The sequence below is a fragment of the Arctopsyche grandis genome, chromosome 13, assembly GCF_051622035.1.
Source record: "Arctopsyche grandis isolate Sample6627 chromosome 13, ASM5162203v2, whole genome shotgun sequence".
Taxonomy (NCBI): Eukaryota; Metazoa; Arthropoda; class Insecta; order Trichoptera; family Hydropsychidae; genus Arctopsyche; species Arctopsyche grandis.
In genome coordinates, this window is record NC_135367.1 from 11,971,823 (window position 1) to 11,990,504 (window position 18,682).

Consider the following 18,682-nt stretch of genomic DNA (forward strand, 5'->3'; position numbering starts at 1 on the left):
ATATCTATAAGCATATGATTTATGTAAGATAGTATATATGTACATTGGTACGTATAATGTGATTTTTAATTATTTCTAATTTTATTTTTATGTTTAGAGAGGTCCAACATTTCTACTAAGAAGTAAAGTAAGACGTTTATTTACACGAATCAAAAATATTGAGAGTGCACTTGCTAAAAACGAGTGCGCGTCTACACCGTGCAAAAATGGCGGTACATGCATCGATAACTATAAGAGGTTTTGGTGTATATGTCCCGACACGTGGCAGGTAATTGAACTAGTTGAACTTGATCGAATTTAATTATGAATCAATCGTTTAAGCTTGAACTTTTTTAAATTGTCGTTTCAGGGTTCCGATTGTTCCATTGACGTGAACGAGTGCGATCGTTTTGCTGCAACGGACTTGGGTTGCCAGAACAATGCTATTTGTATCAATAAAGATGGAGGCTATGAATGCGTTTGTCAGCCTCGATGGTATGGTGTACATTGTACCAAGAAGACCATGGCTTGCAGCTCTAGTTCAAATAGTGAGACTTGCGGACACGGTGTTTGCGTGGATGGACCAACAAACGACAGTTTCTCTTGTGTTTGCGATCAGGTACATACCACTTCCAAGCTTTCATTAGACAAGATGAAGGCACAAATTCCTTAAAAACTCCTAATTTCTCTTCTGTAACTATGAACCGATTATATTCTTCATAGAGTTACCACGAGGGATCCCAAATATTTATATCCGACTTCAACTATTTGAATATCGAATAGTAAATCAAGAGCTATTCGAATATATTCGAAAATTAAAAAAAAAAGTAATTACATGTACATTTACTAAGCATAAATTTGAATGAATCGTCTTATCATAGTTGCCATTGAATTCCATCTCGTTTTTACAGCCAATAATAAATTCAATTTTTTAATTTCTTTTTTCATTATTATTTCTTGTAAAATGTATATTTCGCCGGTGACTTCTTAAATATTATTTTTCTGATATTTTCTAAAATTTCGTAGAGATTATTATCGATCGAAAAGTGATTTTCTTCAAACATTTCCGTATTTAATGAATAAAAATCCGTTTCTTCACATATAGACATTTCAAATTCATCATTATCTTCATTTTCATCACAATTATCCCTATTATATATTTCATTTTCTTCATAATCGTCGGCTTCTTCGTCATCACTCTTTTCATGTTGATTTTGTGTATTTAGTTCATAAAAAAATATATACACGAATAATATTCGAATAGTTGATGAAATATTCGAATAACGAATGGCTGAAAAAGCAGACGAATAATTCGAATACTCGAATATTCGAATATTCGATTGGCATCCCTAGTTACCACCCCTACGGTTTTGACCCAGAGTCCCCGGGTTTCAGCTAGTATATAGTCTAGTGAATCCCCCACAAAATTATCAAAATAAATAAAACTGTATATTAGAAATTCATAACTCGTATGAAAAGCGTATAAAGAACTGAAGTAGCCTGTGGTGCATATCTCGTGTATGAAATCAGGGGCAGATTTGAACGGGGCTATCCACGTTGTTTAATGTATTATTATGAATTTGAATTAAAATACTAAACCAACAAAAATATAATATTGAAATTCTTTAGAACACTGTCAGGTATAAACACGTCGATTTTTCCCTGAAAAAAAATTGAACTCCCAAATACATTTTGTTTTGTTGTTTGTCTTGCTTTGAAAGATTTTCAGGAGATTATTTTGTACTTTATATACACTTATTTTTTTAATATAATTCACCCTCCCCCCCCCCCCCCCACTAGAAAGTCATTCCTTATTGGTCAAAAATGTTGTCCCCCACTGGGAAAAGCTGAAATTACGCCCCTGTATGAAATTTTTGGCGACATCCCATGTACGAAATATATAAAGGCAATATATTGATTACTTAGGAAAATTTTATTTCATCTTAAGAACAACAATTTAAAATATCAAAATTATTTAGATGCTGAAAATACGTAAATCTAGAATTAGTTTCTGATAAATTGTATGATGATATCTGCCTTCTTAAAAATATCATTCCTTCGATCAAATTGCTCGATTTGCCTGCCAATAAAAAATGGATAAAACCATTTTCCTCTAATGTATATAAAATAAAACCATTCAAATAAATTTAATAAGTCTAAATTTAAAGTCTGTAGTGACAACCCTAATTCTTCACCATCTTTCATTTTGTGCATTGAAGCTTTTCTATTACATACATATACATATACATACATACATGCTTTTTTTTAGTTTTTTTTTAGGTTTTTTGTTAGGTTTTTTTTTAGGTTTTTTTTTAGAATTAAAACTAATCCTTCCAAACCCTCTGTGAACCATTCTGTCTATATGATTGAAGTGAAGTCTCTATCAAACATAAATATATTTTTCCGATAACTTTTTATTTTAAACTTATTTCGAAGGGTTGGACAACAAATGGATTAACCCCTGAATGCAAAGTGGACGTGAACGAGTGTCTTACAGCAAATCCCTGCTCACAAGTTCCATACGTGCCCTGTATCAATGTTCCTGGATCTTTTTACTGTGGCTCGTGTCCAGCAGGTTAATATCAATGCATTTCATCGGTAATGACGAATGGGTGTCAAACTTGGATTTTGAGCCAAATCGTAGTATGTACATATGTTTGAAGAACAAGAAGAGATCAAAATAGTATTAAGTATGGGATATGTTAATAGACAATGTAATTATAAATACATATAATTTTTGAAGGGGAAAAGGGGTACTTCAAATTTTTGATCAAAGCTGCATAGATTATTTTATATATATACGATTTATACATCTTTGTGATAATAATACTTTATAATAACTTTCAGGATATTCCGGCACTGGCTACATCTGCGGTGATATCAACGAGTGTTTGATAGACAATGGTGGCTGTAGCAGTTCGCCATTAGTCCAATGCATCAACACTTTAGTAATATAATCTAAAAATAAGCAATATATAAAGAAAAACAGTTACACAGCTATTTTTGGTTTTAAATTATTTTTTGTATGATTTAGGGATCTCGTATGTGTGGCCCTTGTCCACCGGGCTATGAAGGAGACGGACTCGTTTGTACTTTCAAGGGAATATGTCGAATCAACAATGGAGGTTGTCATCCCTTGGCAGCATGCAGTGATAATCCATGTGAGTAAATAATTGTCATGGCGTTGGAAAAATTTAATAACTCAAGTAGGTGACCGAGTTCCTAAATTGAAACCGATTTCACAATTTCAGCTATCAGTTCTACCTACGTGCTTTGTTCATGCAGATCTGGATACACTGGAACCGGATATGGTATCAATGGATGTGTGCAATCTTCTGGGGCTACTTCTGCACCAAGAGTGACCGAGTTAATTCCTATACACTGCAATCCCAATCCTTGTGTGCATGGAAAATGCATAGATACGCCTGATGGCCATATATGCCAATGCGACTCTGGATACATGGGTTAGAATTTAGTAGTACACGTAGCTTTATTTAAATTAATGCTTATTAGCGATTGTTGAGTTAGAAAAGTAAATCAAAATGTGAAATTGTGATTTTTTCAGGACGTATGTGTGAAATGCTCGACAACCCTTGCACAATCCAACCGTGCAAAAATGGAGGAACTTGCATACGTGACATCACAGAAGAACAGGGCTTCCGATGCGAGTGTACATCTCAATACACTGGACCCAGATGTGACAGCACGGTGACATGTAAGTTAAAATTGAATAGATAATAAGCAGTATATATGTATTATATTGGTGCGTAGGGATGGGCTAAGGATCCAAATGAAAGGCCAAAATCGCTTCACAGCATTTATTGAATGATTCAGGAGGTCCACGCGCAGGAAGGGGTCGTTCCAGAATACCCCCTGTACCATGTGTACCACCTTTAAAAGGGCAAGTTGCTCACTACAGCTTCCTCGATCCATTTATTTATCCATTGTTTGGACACGTACAGTTTTACATTCTAACGCTCTCGGGCACATTCAGTCTCAAGTTCTCATCCGGATTCTGAGAACTCCTGGGGCCACTTACGCGTCCCGTTAGGCCGATTCGGGGGGACTCCATTGTTAAACCCCCGAATGCACTTAGACAGGATACTCCCCATAATGTTCCCACGTTACAATATTTATTAAACACATATCAGCTGATCGAAGTCCCAATGCCTTGAATAAACTCTTAAGATACATAAGTTATCCATCGTTGTAATCATCGTCTTTCAGGGTGTGGTGGAGTCATGAACGCTGAAGAAGGCAGCATCGTATATCCGGAAGTGAATTCGACTTCATACGGACACAACACGAGATGCGCATGGGTCATAAAAACAAAGCCAGACAAAGTACTAAACGTGACGTTCACCAAATTCAACTTGGAGCTATCAAATGATTGCCTTTATGATTGGGTTCAGGTGGTGATTTTATTCTAGTTTTAACCATTATTGAATTTCAAAAAGGTCATTTAACCAAGATCGTTTTATGTTTTAGATACACGACGGCCGCAATTCGGCAGATCACATCATAGGACGATTTTGTGGTAACACGCTCCCTCACGGTGGCAACATCGTGTCGACAACTAATTCTCTGTATTTTTGGTTCAGATCTGACCATACAGTGGCTCGTCAAGGGTTCAGTTTGCACTGGGTGTCTATTGATCCCATCTGCGGGGGCACCGTCGAGACATCTACGCACGGGACTATCAGCTCACCTGGTTCACCAGGAAAGTATCCTCCTCATAGAGATTGCTATTGGACGATCACTGCTAGTGCCGGAAAGAGGATACAAGTTCACTTTTTCACCTTGCAAATTGAGTCACACCCGGATTGTGAATTCGACTTTTTGGAAGTAAAATACATACTTTAAAAATCAGAATCTCTAAAATGATCATTATATAATCTGTTATATAATCAATGATCAATGTTCTAGATACGCGATGGATCTCTAGCGACCGACTCCTTGTTGGCCAAATATTGCAACTCATCTAGTCCTCCACCTCTTACGAGTCCAGGAAACCAACTGACGATTTATTTCCACTCAGATGCATACAACAACGATTACGGCTTCCAATTATCTTATTCCGTCGTTGAAGGTATATTTGCTTGATGCATTTATTACAGTTTATCACGTATACAGTACAACATCATATAATTGATCAATCGTAATATTCACTTTCCAATTTCAACTATATTTGACTGAAGCAGCGTCCACCCGTTTCCATTTAATAAAATTTGAAGCGACTAGCATATGTAATGAGTGTAATATAGAGTTTGTTTCAATGTTTTTGTTTAGGAATACCTGGATGCGGCGGAATATATACCCAAGACAATGGTGAAATTATACCACCTATGTTGAAGGGAAATTACGTTGTTAATATGATGTGTGAATACAGCATTCGACTACCTAAAGATACAACAATGAAAGTTACTTTCTTGAGTTTCGACCTAGAGGACTCGACCTCGTGCCGATTTGATTATGTTGCGGTGAGATTCTTAACTTCTTTCTGATCACAATTATACTTAAATAATAAATAAATTATCTATTGCAATATCTTTTTATGTATAACTTATTCCATATATTGGTTTAATTTGCCTCAATTATGCATCATCCCCATCCAATCAAACACTTTTTTATTTTTATTACTCAAAAATACTTGTACCCAGGGCCGGCTCAAAAGTGCAGTAGACAAAACACGTGCCTAGGGGCGCCCTCGTGTTTTTCTTTCTTTGATTATAAAATCGAAAAAAAGCAATTTTGGCTTTCTTTGAACTTATGAAACATTTTATATTCAATTTAATTTTTCTACTCTTAAGTAACAATACTGACTGCAAAATATTATAATTTACGAGGAACGCAGGACATTGACTGTCAATATCAAGACAGACAATAAACTGTCGTCGGTACAAATGGTTACTTGGAATTGCATTTTAATAAAATACTGCTGAAACGTGACGTTGGAAGTATTGAATATTGAAAATTTGTAATCAATTCTTCCATATCGACTGATCACACATTTTGCAATTGGAAAAGCCAGTAAAACTTTTATTTGAAATATGCCTAGGGGCGTCATAAACCCTCAGGCCGGGCCTGTTTGTACCTTTCTTTTTAAGTCTGATCATTTCTTTATTTACGTTTATTTTTTATTCTTAATTCATATACTCATTTATTTCTATATATGTACATAGGTATTATATTTGCACGATTTGATTTTTTTTTCTTTAAAATTTTAGATATACGATGGCAGTAGCGAGCAAGATAACTTGATTGGTAGATATTGTGGTGGAAAATTACCAACATCTTTCATTTCTAGTTCGAATAACTTGCTGATCATCTTTAGAAGCGATTGGTCGCACACTAAGAAAGGTTTCCACATCAGATACGATCTGATATGCCATCAAGTTTTTACTGCACTTTCTGGAATGTTCACATCACCCGGCTACCCTAAACCGTACTCAATAAATAAGAAATGCACTTACTTAATAAGTGTACCCGAGAAAAAAGCTATTAAGCTATCTTTCGTTGATTTCGCGATTGAGGGAAACTCTTATCCAACTTGCAATTATGACTACTTGAAGGTTAATTAATTGATTATATTCTTGCTTCTTCTATTTAAAATTTTACATTAAAGCCATTTATACTGAGCTAATTAAGTGCTCACAAACTTCATATACATACTAATGAATATTTTCTCTAACATCTTATACAATTTGTTTTCCAGATATTCGATGGTGATAATGAAAATTCAACTTTAATGGGTAAATACTGCGGTGACTCTTCATTGAAACCTTCTGATCTGGTTTCAAAATTGAACTATCTCTTCTTGGAATTTAACAGTGATGACTCCATCGCAGCTGCTGGTTTCGTTGCCAACTATACCACAATAAATCTGAGTAATTTCCACACTAATATTAATACAATAAATTAAGGTCCAAGGCCTTCCATCCCATCAACTCAATTTCACTCATTTTTGAACGCATACGCAACATTGAGCTGAGCTAGTTGCTTCTTTGATTTGGTCCTTTTACCTCACAGATATTCATTCCAATTCTCTTTTACCAAATTTATTTATTTATTTAATATACTTGGGGGAGGCGGCAAAGCAGATAGGCCCAAAAATTTATTTCCTAGATTTAAAAGCTCTAAGCACTTATAATTATTGTTGACGTGACGTAAATATATATTTGATTCTTGTTTCAGAATGCGGTGGTGTTATGAAAACACCTTCTGGTCTGATAGTGATCCCAGATGATAATTCCACCGATCACTTCCAGTACAACAACAACATGAAATGTCTCTGGGTCATTTCAGCTCCAGCTGGTTTCAGAATTCAACTCACATGGCTATCATTTGATTTGGAGAAACTTCACAATTGCAAAGGAGACTATTTGGAAATATATGACAACAATACGTTGACGAAGGAATCAGACAGTCTAGGAAAGTAAGTAAAAATCACTGTAGTGTTTTTCAATTTACTTTTAAATAGCTAAACTTTAACAATAATATTCATATGCTTTACATTCAGATACTGCGGCAACACTCCACCACCTAGTATAACAAGTTTAACAAATATGCTCACGATAAAATTCGTTTCGGACAGTTCTCATTCTGGTCATGGATTTTCGCTAGCTTATACTCAATCAGACGTGAGAAGGGGTAAGTTGGAAATTTCATTGTATTGAAATATTTTTTTAAGATATAAATAATGTTTAACTATCTTTTGTTTAGTATGCGACGGCAACTACATGACTTCTTCTGGTACCATAACTTCACCTGGTTGGCCAGAGTCGTATCCGGCCAGGAAAGATTGCGTTTGGACGATTCGAGTACGCAATGGCCAACAGATTATGCTCAATTTCACCACATTTGATATGGAGAAGTATGAAGGATGTGCAGCAGACTATTTAGAAATTAGGAATGGTGGGCTTGCCACTGCTCCTTTGATCGGAAAGTTCTGCGGTTCCAATATACCCACAACAATACCCTCAATGACCAACTCTATGTATCTTCATTTCCATTCGGATCCTTCAAGGGTAGCTGGCGGTTTTCATCTCACGTGGGATAGTACTACTACCGGTAAGAAAAAAATAGTGTTTTAAATGGATTTGATTGACAACGCTTACTCAGCGATACATGACAACTGCTCTCAGGCTATGTGAAATTCAAGCGTGTTTTCTTCAACCTGTTAAAAATTCCGTTTGAGTTAATAAGATGGGATTAACTTACATATATGATGGCTATTATAAGAGGGGGTATACAAAATTCAAAAAAGATTAAAAAATTCTAAGCTGTAAAGTTAGTACATATAATTTTCATTTGAACAAAAAAGATTACAAATTTTATGAAATACTAGTTTTGAGCCCGTTGATTTCAACGGGTGGCTTCGGAAAGGAATCGATAATTATTCACTATTAATCGATGTGAAAAATATGAATTTAATTTTTACGATAGGCAATTATAGTATATATTTTTTAATTACAGGTTGTGGTGGAGTACTAACCAGTTCAAAAGGAAGTATACTGTCTCCAAATTATCCTCAACCTTATGGTCATAACATGGAGTGCTATTGGAAAATATCTACTAGTGTCGGGTCTCAGATTCAAATTGTGTTTGCAGCTCTTGATTTGGAAAAATACTGCAATTTTGATTATGTTGAAGTAAATATTATACATACATAGAAATATATTATTATATTATTTTTCTATGACCCATAATTTTAACATGACAGTTAAATGTATAATAACCTAGATTTTTTCATTGTAATCTAAGCACATTTTAATGGCAATAATTTATATTCAGATATTCGACAGTGTTGATAAAGAAGTGAAATCTTTGGGAAGATTTTGTTCAATGAATTCAGGTTCTGCAAGCGCATTATCATCTTCGAATCATTTATTCGTCAAGTTCCGTTCCGATTATTACAATGCTGGATCAGGCTTCGTGATTAATTACCACTCAGGTTTCTTTAATTTGAGTGTAATGTATGTATATATAAAGCTTTTGAGTATTCGATTAACCTTGCTATATATGTGATTTCCAGTGTGCAATAGAAACGTGACGGGTTACAACGGTGCGATCGAAAGTCATAATTTTCCTGGAAAATATCCTGATTTGAACGATTGCGTTTGGAGGATCGTTGTGCCGAAAGGAAACAAGATCAACGTAACTTTCAGCCATTTTGAATTGGAAACTGTAATTCGACAGTTTTCTATAGCCAATACCAGCCAACATCTCAACAGATTTTGGGGCTTATATTCATCCAATATCAGGAAAAAGTTAATGGGAGTAGATTGTTTCTTCGATTATGTAGAGGTTTGCAATTTAACTACCTTTTAATGAACATTGAATTAATTTAATGAAAATGAACCGTAAGTAATTAGCTAATATGTTTTATATCAAAATATATCAAGCAATTCATCGTTTAATTCTCTCCAAATATAAAACATAATTCTTATAATGACCACGAATTTAAGCTAGTTTATGAAAATTCTTGCGTTACTTACGGGGTCCACCAATCTATCATTGGAATTCTTTATCGACAAATCTTAATATTTGTTTATTTCAATGCCAGATGAAAGACGGAACAGAAAAAGTGTATGATTCAAAATACCGATATTGCGGAAGAACAATTCCTCCGAAGTACCAATCAAAGGACAATCAAGTTTTTATACACTTCCACACTGATAAATTCTTGGAATATTCCGGTTTTCGACTAGAATGGAGCTTAAACGGTATACCAGATTCGATCCATCAATGAGATTTTAAGACCAGTTTTTTAATCGGTGAGCTTTGATTTCAGGATGCGGAGCCATGATGAGGAGTCCGGTTGGCGAGCTCTCCACACCTGGCTATCCAAATTCGTATCCCAGAGACACTGAGTGCACTTGGACTATAGAAGTAGAGGTGGGACAGTCCATACAATTGGACGTAAAAGACATCAGTCTGGAATACTCTGAAAATTGTTCAGCGGACTCTTTGACGCTTTACAATGGTCAAGACGCACTATCACCACTGATCACTCGCGTGTGCCACGAGCATAAGTCCAACGCTGTGTTCACTTCTTCTGGAAATTATATGCACGTGCACTTCATATCTGACAAGCAATACTCTGGAAGAGGATTCAGAGCCCTTTATAATGCTATCGCCAGTCGTAAGTACCTTGCTTATCAATGTCTTTTATCCGTTTATATTGTATAGTCACTGTTAATTCTTGTTTCAGCATGTGGAGGAAAATTTTCTTCTTCGTATGGAAAAATTCAAACTCCGAACTATCCTCTTAATTATTTTCCTAATGCAAATTGTTATTGGCAAATCTCTGTGTTGGAAAATCACCGCGCTTCAATTACTTTTGATGATTTTGATCTCGTCAAAGTTCAAAATAATTGTACCGACTTCGTTCGGGTATTTACATTTACATATACATACATATACATTATCATATCACATTCGCATTTTTTCGATTGTAAGAAAATGAACATTTCTTAACTTAATTTATTGCAGATTTATGAAGGCAATAAACCCGACGAAAGTAATTTGATAAGTACACAATTATGTGGTAACAACCTAGAAAAAACAACGTATGTCTCCAGTACCAACGAAATGATAGTAGAAATGGTATCGACGAGTAAAACTGGTGCAAAAGGCTTTCAAGCGACATATTCATTGGTAATATACAATATGAAAATACGTATAACTGTTTAAGATCACACTCCTGGGATGTCCTCGGTTTCCTTTAAAATATTTCCTCAGATATACTTACACGGTTTTTTACGGTCGCTATCCCTGACTCTATCCAACTGGGAGCACTAGATTATAATTCCCTCGAGTCACGGCGTAGAATATATCTGGGGAAGCATTTTTATAAACTACTGATTGGATTGGTGTGCAATCCTCAAATTCTTGCTGAATTAAACTTCAATATTCTCAGCAAACTCAGATATACATACATATACATATTAGATACCGCTATAAGCACGTACCAGTTTAATGGCTTCGTCACCTGTCGCCAGGGGCATCAAGCTCTGTAATTTAACTATGTCTTATCTGTAATTTAACTATGGCGAAATTGTAAATAAATAAATTTCACTAATTTTTAACGCTTGCATAATCACAGTAGAAGAATTCTTGATAGTATTGTTGACAGTTCTGTCTTGTAATTCCAACAGTTTCAAAGTTATCAATAATACAGACTTTTCAGTTAGTTACAAATAGTCTTGATCTGCTTAATCAATAAATTGTTTTGAAAATCGACAGTCGTGTGGATCTACTATCACGGCAAAAACGGACGGCATCATAAAAGTTGACGAAGATTTGATGGCTGTGCAAAGATCAAATTCTTGCTCTTGGACTATCATTGGAGCCGAACCAAGTGAGCATCGTTTACTAATTATGATATTAAATTAAAATGTCTAATTAATACAATCACATTCTTTTGTAGAGGATAAAATCGCTTTGACGTTTACATATCTAAACTTCATGCGCAATTCGAAAACTAATGGGATACAATGTGGAATCACAAAAATTAAGGTAAATACCTAATATAAAAATAAAATTAAAATAATTTATGCAAAACTGTGAATATGATTTTTTTGTAAGATTTATGATGGGGAATCGGTTACATCTCCGGTGATTCGAGAGATTTGCGACAACAAAGTGCCTCCAACCATTGTGAGCGATGGTAATGCTATAACTGTAGAATTACAGAATGCCATAGGTCTCATACAACAGATTCTCGAAGCTCAATATTCGGTTCTGTCCACCGGTAAGCTTAAAGCTGATATTTGTACCAATATATTTGAAATCAATAGTTTTTCACTTTCGTTCTGAATTTTCATTGTCTTTTTAGCATGCGGTGGTGAATTGAAGTCTGAAGAGGGAAGATTCACATCTCCAAAGTATCCCAGTTCGTATCCACCAAATGTTCAATGTGTTTGGACTCTAAAACCGTCTCCCGGTAAGATGCTTTATTTTATAAACTACCAGCTACACGTTGCTTAAACTATAAAATGTATATAAACAATTAAATAGTGCTCATAAAAAAAAAAAAAAATAAAATAAATAATATATATATATATATATATATATATATATATATATATATGTATATATATATATATATATATATATATATATATAAAGGGATACAATTATGAATGTATGTTTTTTTTGCACTTTTGGAGATTTCAAAATATAATTTTACAATTATCAAAAGTCCATAAGAATGTAGGAGATCGCGCCGCGATCACTAAGGTAAACAAATACACAAGCTAATTTGAACACAGACGGTTGGGCAAACGCACCGAGATGGAATGAGGGAGCAGCGCAGGGGTTTAGTGAGAGGAAGATGCGCAAGGGCACCAATAAATAACACCAAATAATGAGCATTGTATTGTATAGTGGAGTAAATACACATATGTACATGTGAAATGACTGTAAGGGCTTTGCATGATGAAACCGCTAGCGACAATAGCCTCGGGTGTGGTTCATGTATCAATATCTTTCCAAAACCACCTGTTGAAATATTAGACTCAGCCGATGTGGATATATCTATGTATGTATGTACATAGTTTTTTAGGTAAAAAATGAAACAACTATGTAGATGTAATTTGTTATTAGAATATTATACTATCGTAATAATTCCTATTAAAATTTTGGAAGGAAGTACATATTTAAATAACTTTCTTACATTATAAAGAATCCATTGATATGTAAATGAGATATACACCGACAAAACTTATTCATAAATATGTATTTACTATTTATGTACGTAAGTAATAAGATATTATTTTATCGAAAATTTATGATTTTGATATTTTGACAAATATTAGGTACCAGTGTGGTGTGGTGCCCGTTGATATTTCAACGGGTGGTTTCGGAAAAAGAATTGATACATGCATTAAAATAAAGTTTTATGTGTAATAATAATAATTAACAACAATCATTGTATTAATAATCGTAATTGCAACTGAAGTCGGAACTGAAATAGGAATCGATAATCGGAACTAAAATGGGAATCAGAACCGGAACCGAAATCAAAATCGCAGTCTAAATTAATGTAACAAACTCATGATAATTCTAAAATTTGTTTTTTTGAAATCTCTATACCTGTCGATGCACTCGCCACATACCCACATATGTATGTACATATATCTCGTCCGTTTTTATATTAGGTATTTAATAATATTAGACTGACCATATTTCATTGTATGTAATAAAAATGGAACATTGAGATCCCAACAATGGCATGGATAAAAAAGGACTCTGTCATTCAAAACCAGACATAGTGTCAGCCTAATTAATATGTATGGTCGTTTTATGATATAAAAAATTAAACCATATTCTTTTTCTACATACTTTAAGGTAATCAAGTACGTTTATCAATTTCAAAGTTCGATGTTGAAGAATCAGACAATTGTGATAAAGATTATTTGGAAATCAGAGAGAATAACGGCACTGGAAATATTTTAGGTATATATCATATATTCTCCCCATCAGTAGTTCTAATGGAGATATGCTATAACATCACTTTTTTACAGGTATATATTGTGGTGATACAGTTCCGACAAATGTAACAATCGGCAACAATTTGTGGATTAAATTCAGTGGTGACAGTGACGGAAGCCACACTGGATTTATTGCCGAATATATGTATGGTAAGGTTATAAAATTTTCATTGTAATCAATGTATAACTTATGTAGAATCAAAATTTTCAATTTTCTATTTACATATGTCTATATTTCATATTAAATTTCTATGTTATATTTCAGTACATGGAAACGAGTTGAGTGGATTATCGGGATCTATAGCATCGCCTATGTATCCCAAGCCTTACACTCAGAAATCAACAGAGGACTTTTTCTGGAGAATCACTGTTTCTTTTACATCTATTATTCGTTTAGCATTTAAAGAACTTAAAATGGCGAGCTACGACCATTGCGATGACACAAATAATATTGTTGTAAGCTTAATTTATTTTCAAATACGATAAAATTTTTATGACTTTTCATATTCAAATCAATATACGAATTATTACTTCTCCTTCTTAAGAGTACATATTATAAAATACCTTTATGCAGATATATGACGGATATGATGCTACGGCTCCGGTGCTGATTACAGCTTGCGGCAACAACTTGCCAGAACCCACTGAGAGCTCTACCAATGTATTATACATCCAGTTTCGTAATTCTGGTGGACCTATAGGTTCTCTATTTCTTTTGGAATGGACACGAGTTACAATCGAATTGAACGATGATGGTGATTTGTCGCCTTTTGGCCCCTTAAATAGTAAGTGCCCTAGAATTTTATTTTCAAATGTACTGAAAATACCTACATATATACAATAATTGTTTCTCATAATGGATGTCTTGCTTTTTAGCCACATGTGGACGCAAAGATATAATATTTGTTCCCATCGCATCAGATACCACGTTGACGTCACCAGGATTTCCTGGAGGATATGGTGTTAATCTTAGATGTCAATGGATATTTGAAACGGATCCGACACACCATATCAGTTTTAAATTCATATCGATGGACCTAGAAGATAGTTATGAATGTATTATGGATAAAGTAAGCATTATTCCAATAAATTCCGTCGAATAAAATGTATATGCCTTATGTGTACTTACATGGGTCTACCCCACGGGATTGAATGTGAAATGCATGAAAAACCAAATATCGGAAGGCAAAGATCGACAATCGAAAGCTCTTAAGTCGAAAGATAAAAAAAGGGTGCATGTCTACACTCTACACAGTACCACTCCAAAGTGCCAAAGATAAGTGACCCCGACTGAATTACGAACTGATTCTGCTCACCGCATGGTGAGCGGGATAAACAAATACTTGTTAACTCTTGAAAATTCGTCAACAATATTCAATATTTCTTTTCTTTTTTGGTTAGGATAAATGTATGTGGGGCAGTGCCCCCATTGCTCTTAAACACGAGCTGCCCCTGCAAACATAAATATGGGCCGGGCCGCACCGTGCAACTTCGTCGGCCGACTAGTTGCGCGACACGAAAAAATGTATGGAAATGTGTGCGACAAACAAGTTGACGGGTGTGGCATGTCCCATTTACCTGCGTGCATTGGTCTGGTCGCCCTCAACCAAGTCGCTCGCAAGTTGCATGGTGCGGCCCGGCCCTTAGTATGTATGTATCACATTTAGCCTGCAGCATAGCTCGGTCGTCCAGCTTCTGCCTAACACCGAAAGGCGCCGGGTTCGATCACATGTATATCTGTAGTGCTGCTCACACATGTCATACCTGGATATGTGTGACTCCAGGTCGATCGTTTCCTATCAGAGTTTGCCAATTTTCTCTGATTTCATTGTTGAAACGGTTCCCGATTAAAAATTGGCTAAAAAAAAATCCTACCTACTATGTCACCACTATTTGAATATGATTAATGTACAATAAAATGTATGTACAGTTCATAGATGTCCCGTTAATTTGCAATTTTTCAATGTCTCATAATTCAGCGACTTGTATAATAAAAATGCTGTATTGTTTGTAATTGGCCAGGAAGGCGCATTGGGGTTTACCTGTAAGGCCTTCCTGTTATAAAATGTCATAAAAAAAAATAAGTATCCACTTAACATACATTATGGCCAAGACTATTTTAATCCATTCATCTACCTCCATCCGGCTAGATTTTCATGTACTTATTCATACATTGAGTTTAAAAAATTGATTTCCTCGTTAAAGTGAATTTCAGCAAAAAATGTATTAATAAATATGTTTGCATATACAAAAGTTATTCCGTTTATTTTAAAGATTATCATCTCGACAACATCTCAAGCCAATCCGAACGATTGGACTGTGATCGATTCATACTGTCGCAGTAATGCTACGGGTATGGTCGTGGAAGGATACAACAGATTGAAAGTTGAATTTCATACTGATCTGTCTGGAAATAATACTGGATTTGAAGCTAAAATCTATTCAAGTAATTATTTATATTAACGTGGTTATGGATTTTTTAGCTTGGTTTAGGAACGATAATCAAATCAATCTAAAAATATTATCATACTCTTTCTTAAATAATTAAGCTATCATGTATCAGAAAATAGTTTGATTTTATTAACAAAGTGGATTTTTCAGGTTGCGGAGGTAACTTGACATCCTCCACGGGAATATTGTCGCCTTCATTCCCGAAATTAAATATGTACAATAGAATCAGACCACAGTCAACGTGTGTTTGGTCTATAACAGTCAGACCAGGACGAACCATTAAGCTCGAATTTTTACAATTGAATGGAACCGGTTTAGATCCAAACACATGCAATAACTTTCTTATGGTAAGTTTTTTCTACAATACTGAAAGCTTTCCAAAAACGAAAATAATAAACCCTTTTGTTTTTATTTATCATATTTGTCTGCTTTTGCTTTTTTCTTTTTATTCTATCTAGTTTTTTTTTCTCTTATGTAGGCCATTGTGGTGCAATAAGTTCTTCCTGTAATGCCACAATGGTCCAAAACTATAAATAAATAAATGTAGTCGTGCATTGTTGCATTCTGGATTTTTTTACAGTTAAAAGTTGACAAAACAATTTTAATTTGTTCCTGAAAAGAAATTATTTTGGATCTACGAGGCTTACATATTATCAATTACAATCCTGTCTTGGCTGTTTTGCGATTTTTAATTTTTAATTTACGATTTTTTATGATCAGATACGAAATGGAGATTCAAACGATTCGCCAATTTTGGGTGACGGAAAATATTGTGGCAATGTCATACCATCAACGCCTCTTCAGACGACCGGCAACCGTTTGTTTGTGAAGTACAATTCAGCATTTAGATATCCTTTGCCAATATCGGTATTTATATAAAATTTATTTTTGTACTAATTTTTTATATATGTAGTAAAAATTTAGGCAATATAACCAATATGTGTAATAAAAGTTTCAGTCCTTTTTCAATTTTAAATTGAAATATTCAGAAGAGTCCATAGTGTGCGATTATCGCCTAAAATTGACAAACAATGAAAACAGCACTACTATATCTTCACCGAACTATCCCAATATACCAAATCCATTCACAGAGTGCGTGTGGGTCATAATGGCACCGGTAGGAGAGAGGATCAAAGTTGACTTTGTCGAAAGATTTGATCTCACACCTTCCAGTGGGTAAGTTCAACTCGCAATACATATTTTTACATGCAGATCTTATGTACTTACTTACAAATATGTATATGTTGAAATTTCAGTTGTGCATTAGAATTTATAGAAATACGCGATGGCGGAACAGATGAATCAGAGCGTATTGGAAAATTCTGTTCATCGACTCCTTCCACCCAAAGATCCTCCAATAACATTATATACATCAAATTTTTAACTGATATTCCCGAGCCAAAAAATGGCTTCAAAGCTGTTATATCTATCGGTGAGCTTATCATATCATCATATATATAATATCACTATTCTGTCAGTCTGTCTGATGGTGCGTACGCACCAGGCCAACGAATAGCACCACAGGTCAACTTTTAAAACCAGTAGCGTACAAAATATCGAAATAAAAATTAAATTAAAAAATTGAAATTAAATATCAAAATTAAAACTATTATTATTATATTAAAAATAAATTCAAATATCAAAATAAAATTATAATTATTTAATAAAGTACCAGGGCGGTGACCTGGCTCAAAAAGAAGTACCAGGGCGGTTACCTGGCCCGACTACACCACTGCATATACATATGTGCATACGTCACAGCTAAACCACTGCCAAAACGTATATACGAATACAATAACAAAATTTTTTTTTTTTTTATTAGTGTTTTATATTGTTTACGTGTAGGAAGGTAGGTAGTTTTTACCATATTTTTTTTCATATTAAACAATTAAATGTAAATATTAAATTAAATGTATTTAAAAGGTATTTGAAAAAAATTCGACCGCGTGGGGATCAAACACATGACCCATTTATTTTGATTTTTTTATTTAATAACTTAATATACCAACACCCATGCGATGATATGTCATCGGGTATTTAAATAAAAGCGATTACTTTTTGCGTATAACGGTGCGGGTAGTTTGGGAATACAAAAAATTAGATTTACAAACAACATCATTTCTATGTCAAACTTCAAGGTTTGGATTTGATTTTTCAGATGTTTGTGGTGGTACGATCTATGGACAATCAGGATCTATACATTTACCAAAAAATCTACCAATTGTTAATCAAATGAATGACATTGAATGCACATGGCGTATAATCGGCCCTACAGAACACAGTATGTGGATCAACATAAATAAATTGATTTTACCCAAACTATACTTACCAACCTGCAACGAATCCAACCTGGAAGTGATGGAAACGCTGCCTGCAAATAAGAGCGGTAATTTCCCACTAACTTTTTATTTTTTAAATATGTTCCTGACCTGTACACCTTTAGAATTTTATCAACAAGTGTTTCCATTAATATACCTATTATTTCCTCCATAATAGAATTTCAAGTGATATTCACTAGGGTATCTGTACATATGTATATTTTTCCAGATTTTTCGTTGTCTGATAAGCTTTGCGTATTAACAAGTCCGATGTCCTTCCGAACTTCGACTAATTCGGCAAAATTGAAACTGTTCCTGAAGAAACAGTCCATGAAACATTTCTCATACCAGATGGATGTGTCGTTCAACACTTCAAGAAGTTGTAAGTCTGATTATGTGAAGTTAGTCAATTTATGATTTAGCATCGAATACATAAAT

At 34.4% G+C, this 18,682-nt stretch overlaps 2 protein-coding genes and 1 long non-coding RNA gene across 3 annotated transcripts in view; 2 read left to right on the forward strand and 1 right to left on the reverse strand.

Moving 5' to 3' along the window:
• The window catches only part of LOC143921164 (uncharacterized), a 754,379-nt gene extending 742,374 nt beyond the window's left edge, over positions 1 to 12,005 (reverse strand). The window contains exon 1 of the mRNA XM_077444334.1: positions 11,007 to 12,005. The gene's annotated coding sequence lies outside the window, so the exon portion shown is untranslated. The remainder of the gene's footprint in view (positions 1 to 11,006) is intronic.
• LOC143921171 (uncharacterized) overlaps positions 1 to 18,682 on the forward strand; it is an 895,047-nt gene that overhangs the window by 743,492 nt on the left and 132,873 nt on the right. The window lies entirely within an intron of this gene.
• Positions 1 to 18,682, forward strand: part of LOC143921127 (cubilin homolog) — a 35,696-nt gene that overhangs the window by 1,746 nt on the left and 15,268 nt on the right. Inside the window, exons 3-41 of the mRNA XM_077444254.1 lie at positions 98 to 268; positions 350 to 598; positions 2,416 to 2,554; positions 2,827 to 2,927; positions 3,014 to 3,140; positions 3,231 to 3,443; positions 3,545 to 3,694; positions 4,207 to 4,391; positions 4,468 to 4,824; positions 4,906 to 5,068; positions 5,269 to 5,459; positions 6,207 to 6,551; positions 6,695 to 6,866; positions 7,174 to 7,414; positions 7,499 to 7,629; positions 7,702 to 8,049; positions 8,455 to 8,630; positions 8,773 to 8,932; positions 9,014 to 9,285; positions 9,545 to 9,704; positions 9,773 to 10,123; positions 10,193 to 10,374; positions 10,474 to 10,638; positions 11,227 to 11,341; positions 11,411 to 11,499; positions 11,569 to 11,734; positions 11,819 to 11,926; positions 13,333 to 13,440; positions 13,509 to 13,625; positions 13,741 to 13,931; positions 14,050 to 14,260; positions 14,352 to 14,545; positions 15,750 to 15,921; positions 16,077 to 16,273; positions 16,647 to 16,793; positions 16,879 to 17,102; positions 17,183 to 17,358; positions 18,085 to 18,312; positions 18,474 to 18,626. Coding sequence (XP_077300380.1) covers positions 98 to 268; positions 350 to 598; positions 2,416 to 2,554; positions 2,827 to 2,927; positions 3,014 to 3,140; positions 3,231 to 3,443; positions 3,545 to 3,694; positions 4,207 to 4,391; positions 4,468 to 4,824; positions 4,906 to 5,068; positions 5,269 to 5,459; positions 6,207 to 6,551; positions 6,695 to 6,866; positions 7,174 to 7,414; positions 7,499 to 7,629; positions 7,702 to 8,049; positions 8,455 to 8,630; positions 8,773 to 8,932; positions 9,014 to 9,285; positions 9,545 to 9,704; positions 9,773 to 10,123; positions 10,193 to 10,374; positions 10,474 to 10,638; positions 11,227 to 11,341; positions 11,411 to 11,499; positions 11,569 to 11,734; positions 11,819 to 11,926; positions 13,333 to 13,440; positions 13,509 to 13,625; positions 13,741 to 13,931; positions 14,050 to 14,260; positions 14,352 to 14,545; positions 15,750 to 15,921; positions 16,077 to 16,273; positions 16,647 to 16,793; positions 16,879 to 17,102; positions 17,183 to 17,358; positions 18,085 to 18,312; positions 18,474 to 18,626 — 7,345 coding nt within the window. The remainder of the gene's footprint in view (positions 1 to 97; positions 269 to 349; positions 599 to 2,415; positions 2,555 to 2,826; positions 2,928 to 3,013; positions 3,141 to 3,230; positions 3,444 to 3,544; positions 3,695 to 4,206; positions 4,392 to 4,467; positions 4,825 to 4,905; positions 5,069 to 5,268; positions 5,460 to 6,206; positions 6,552 to 6,694; positions 6,867 to 7,173; positions 7,415 to 7,498; positions 7,630 to 7,701; positions 8,050 to 8,454; positions 8,631 to 8,772; positions 8,933 to 9,013; positions 9,286 to 9,544; positions 9,705 to 9,772; positions 10,124 to 10,192; positions 10,375 to 10,473; positions 10,639 to 11,226; positions 11,342 to 11,410; positions 11,500 to 11,568; positions 11,735 to 11,818; positions 11,927 to 13,332; positions 13,441 to 13,508; positions 13,626 to 13,740; positions 13,932 to 14,049; positions 14,261 to 14,351; positions 14,546 to 15,749; positions 15,922 to 16,076; positions 16,274 to 16,646; positions 16,794 to 16,878; positions 17,103 to 17,182; positions 17,359 to 18,084; positions 18,313 to 18,473; positions 18,627 to 18,682) is intronic.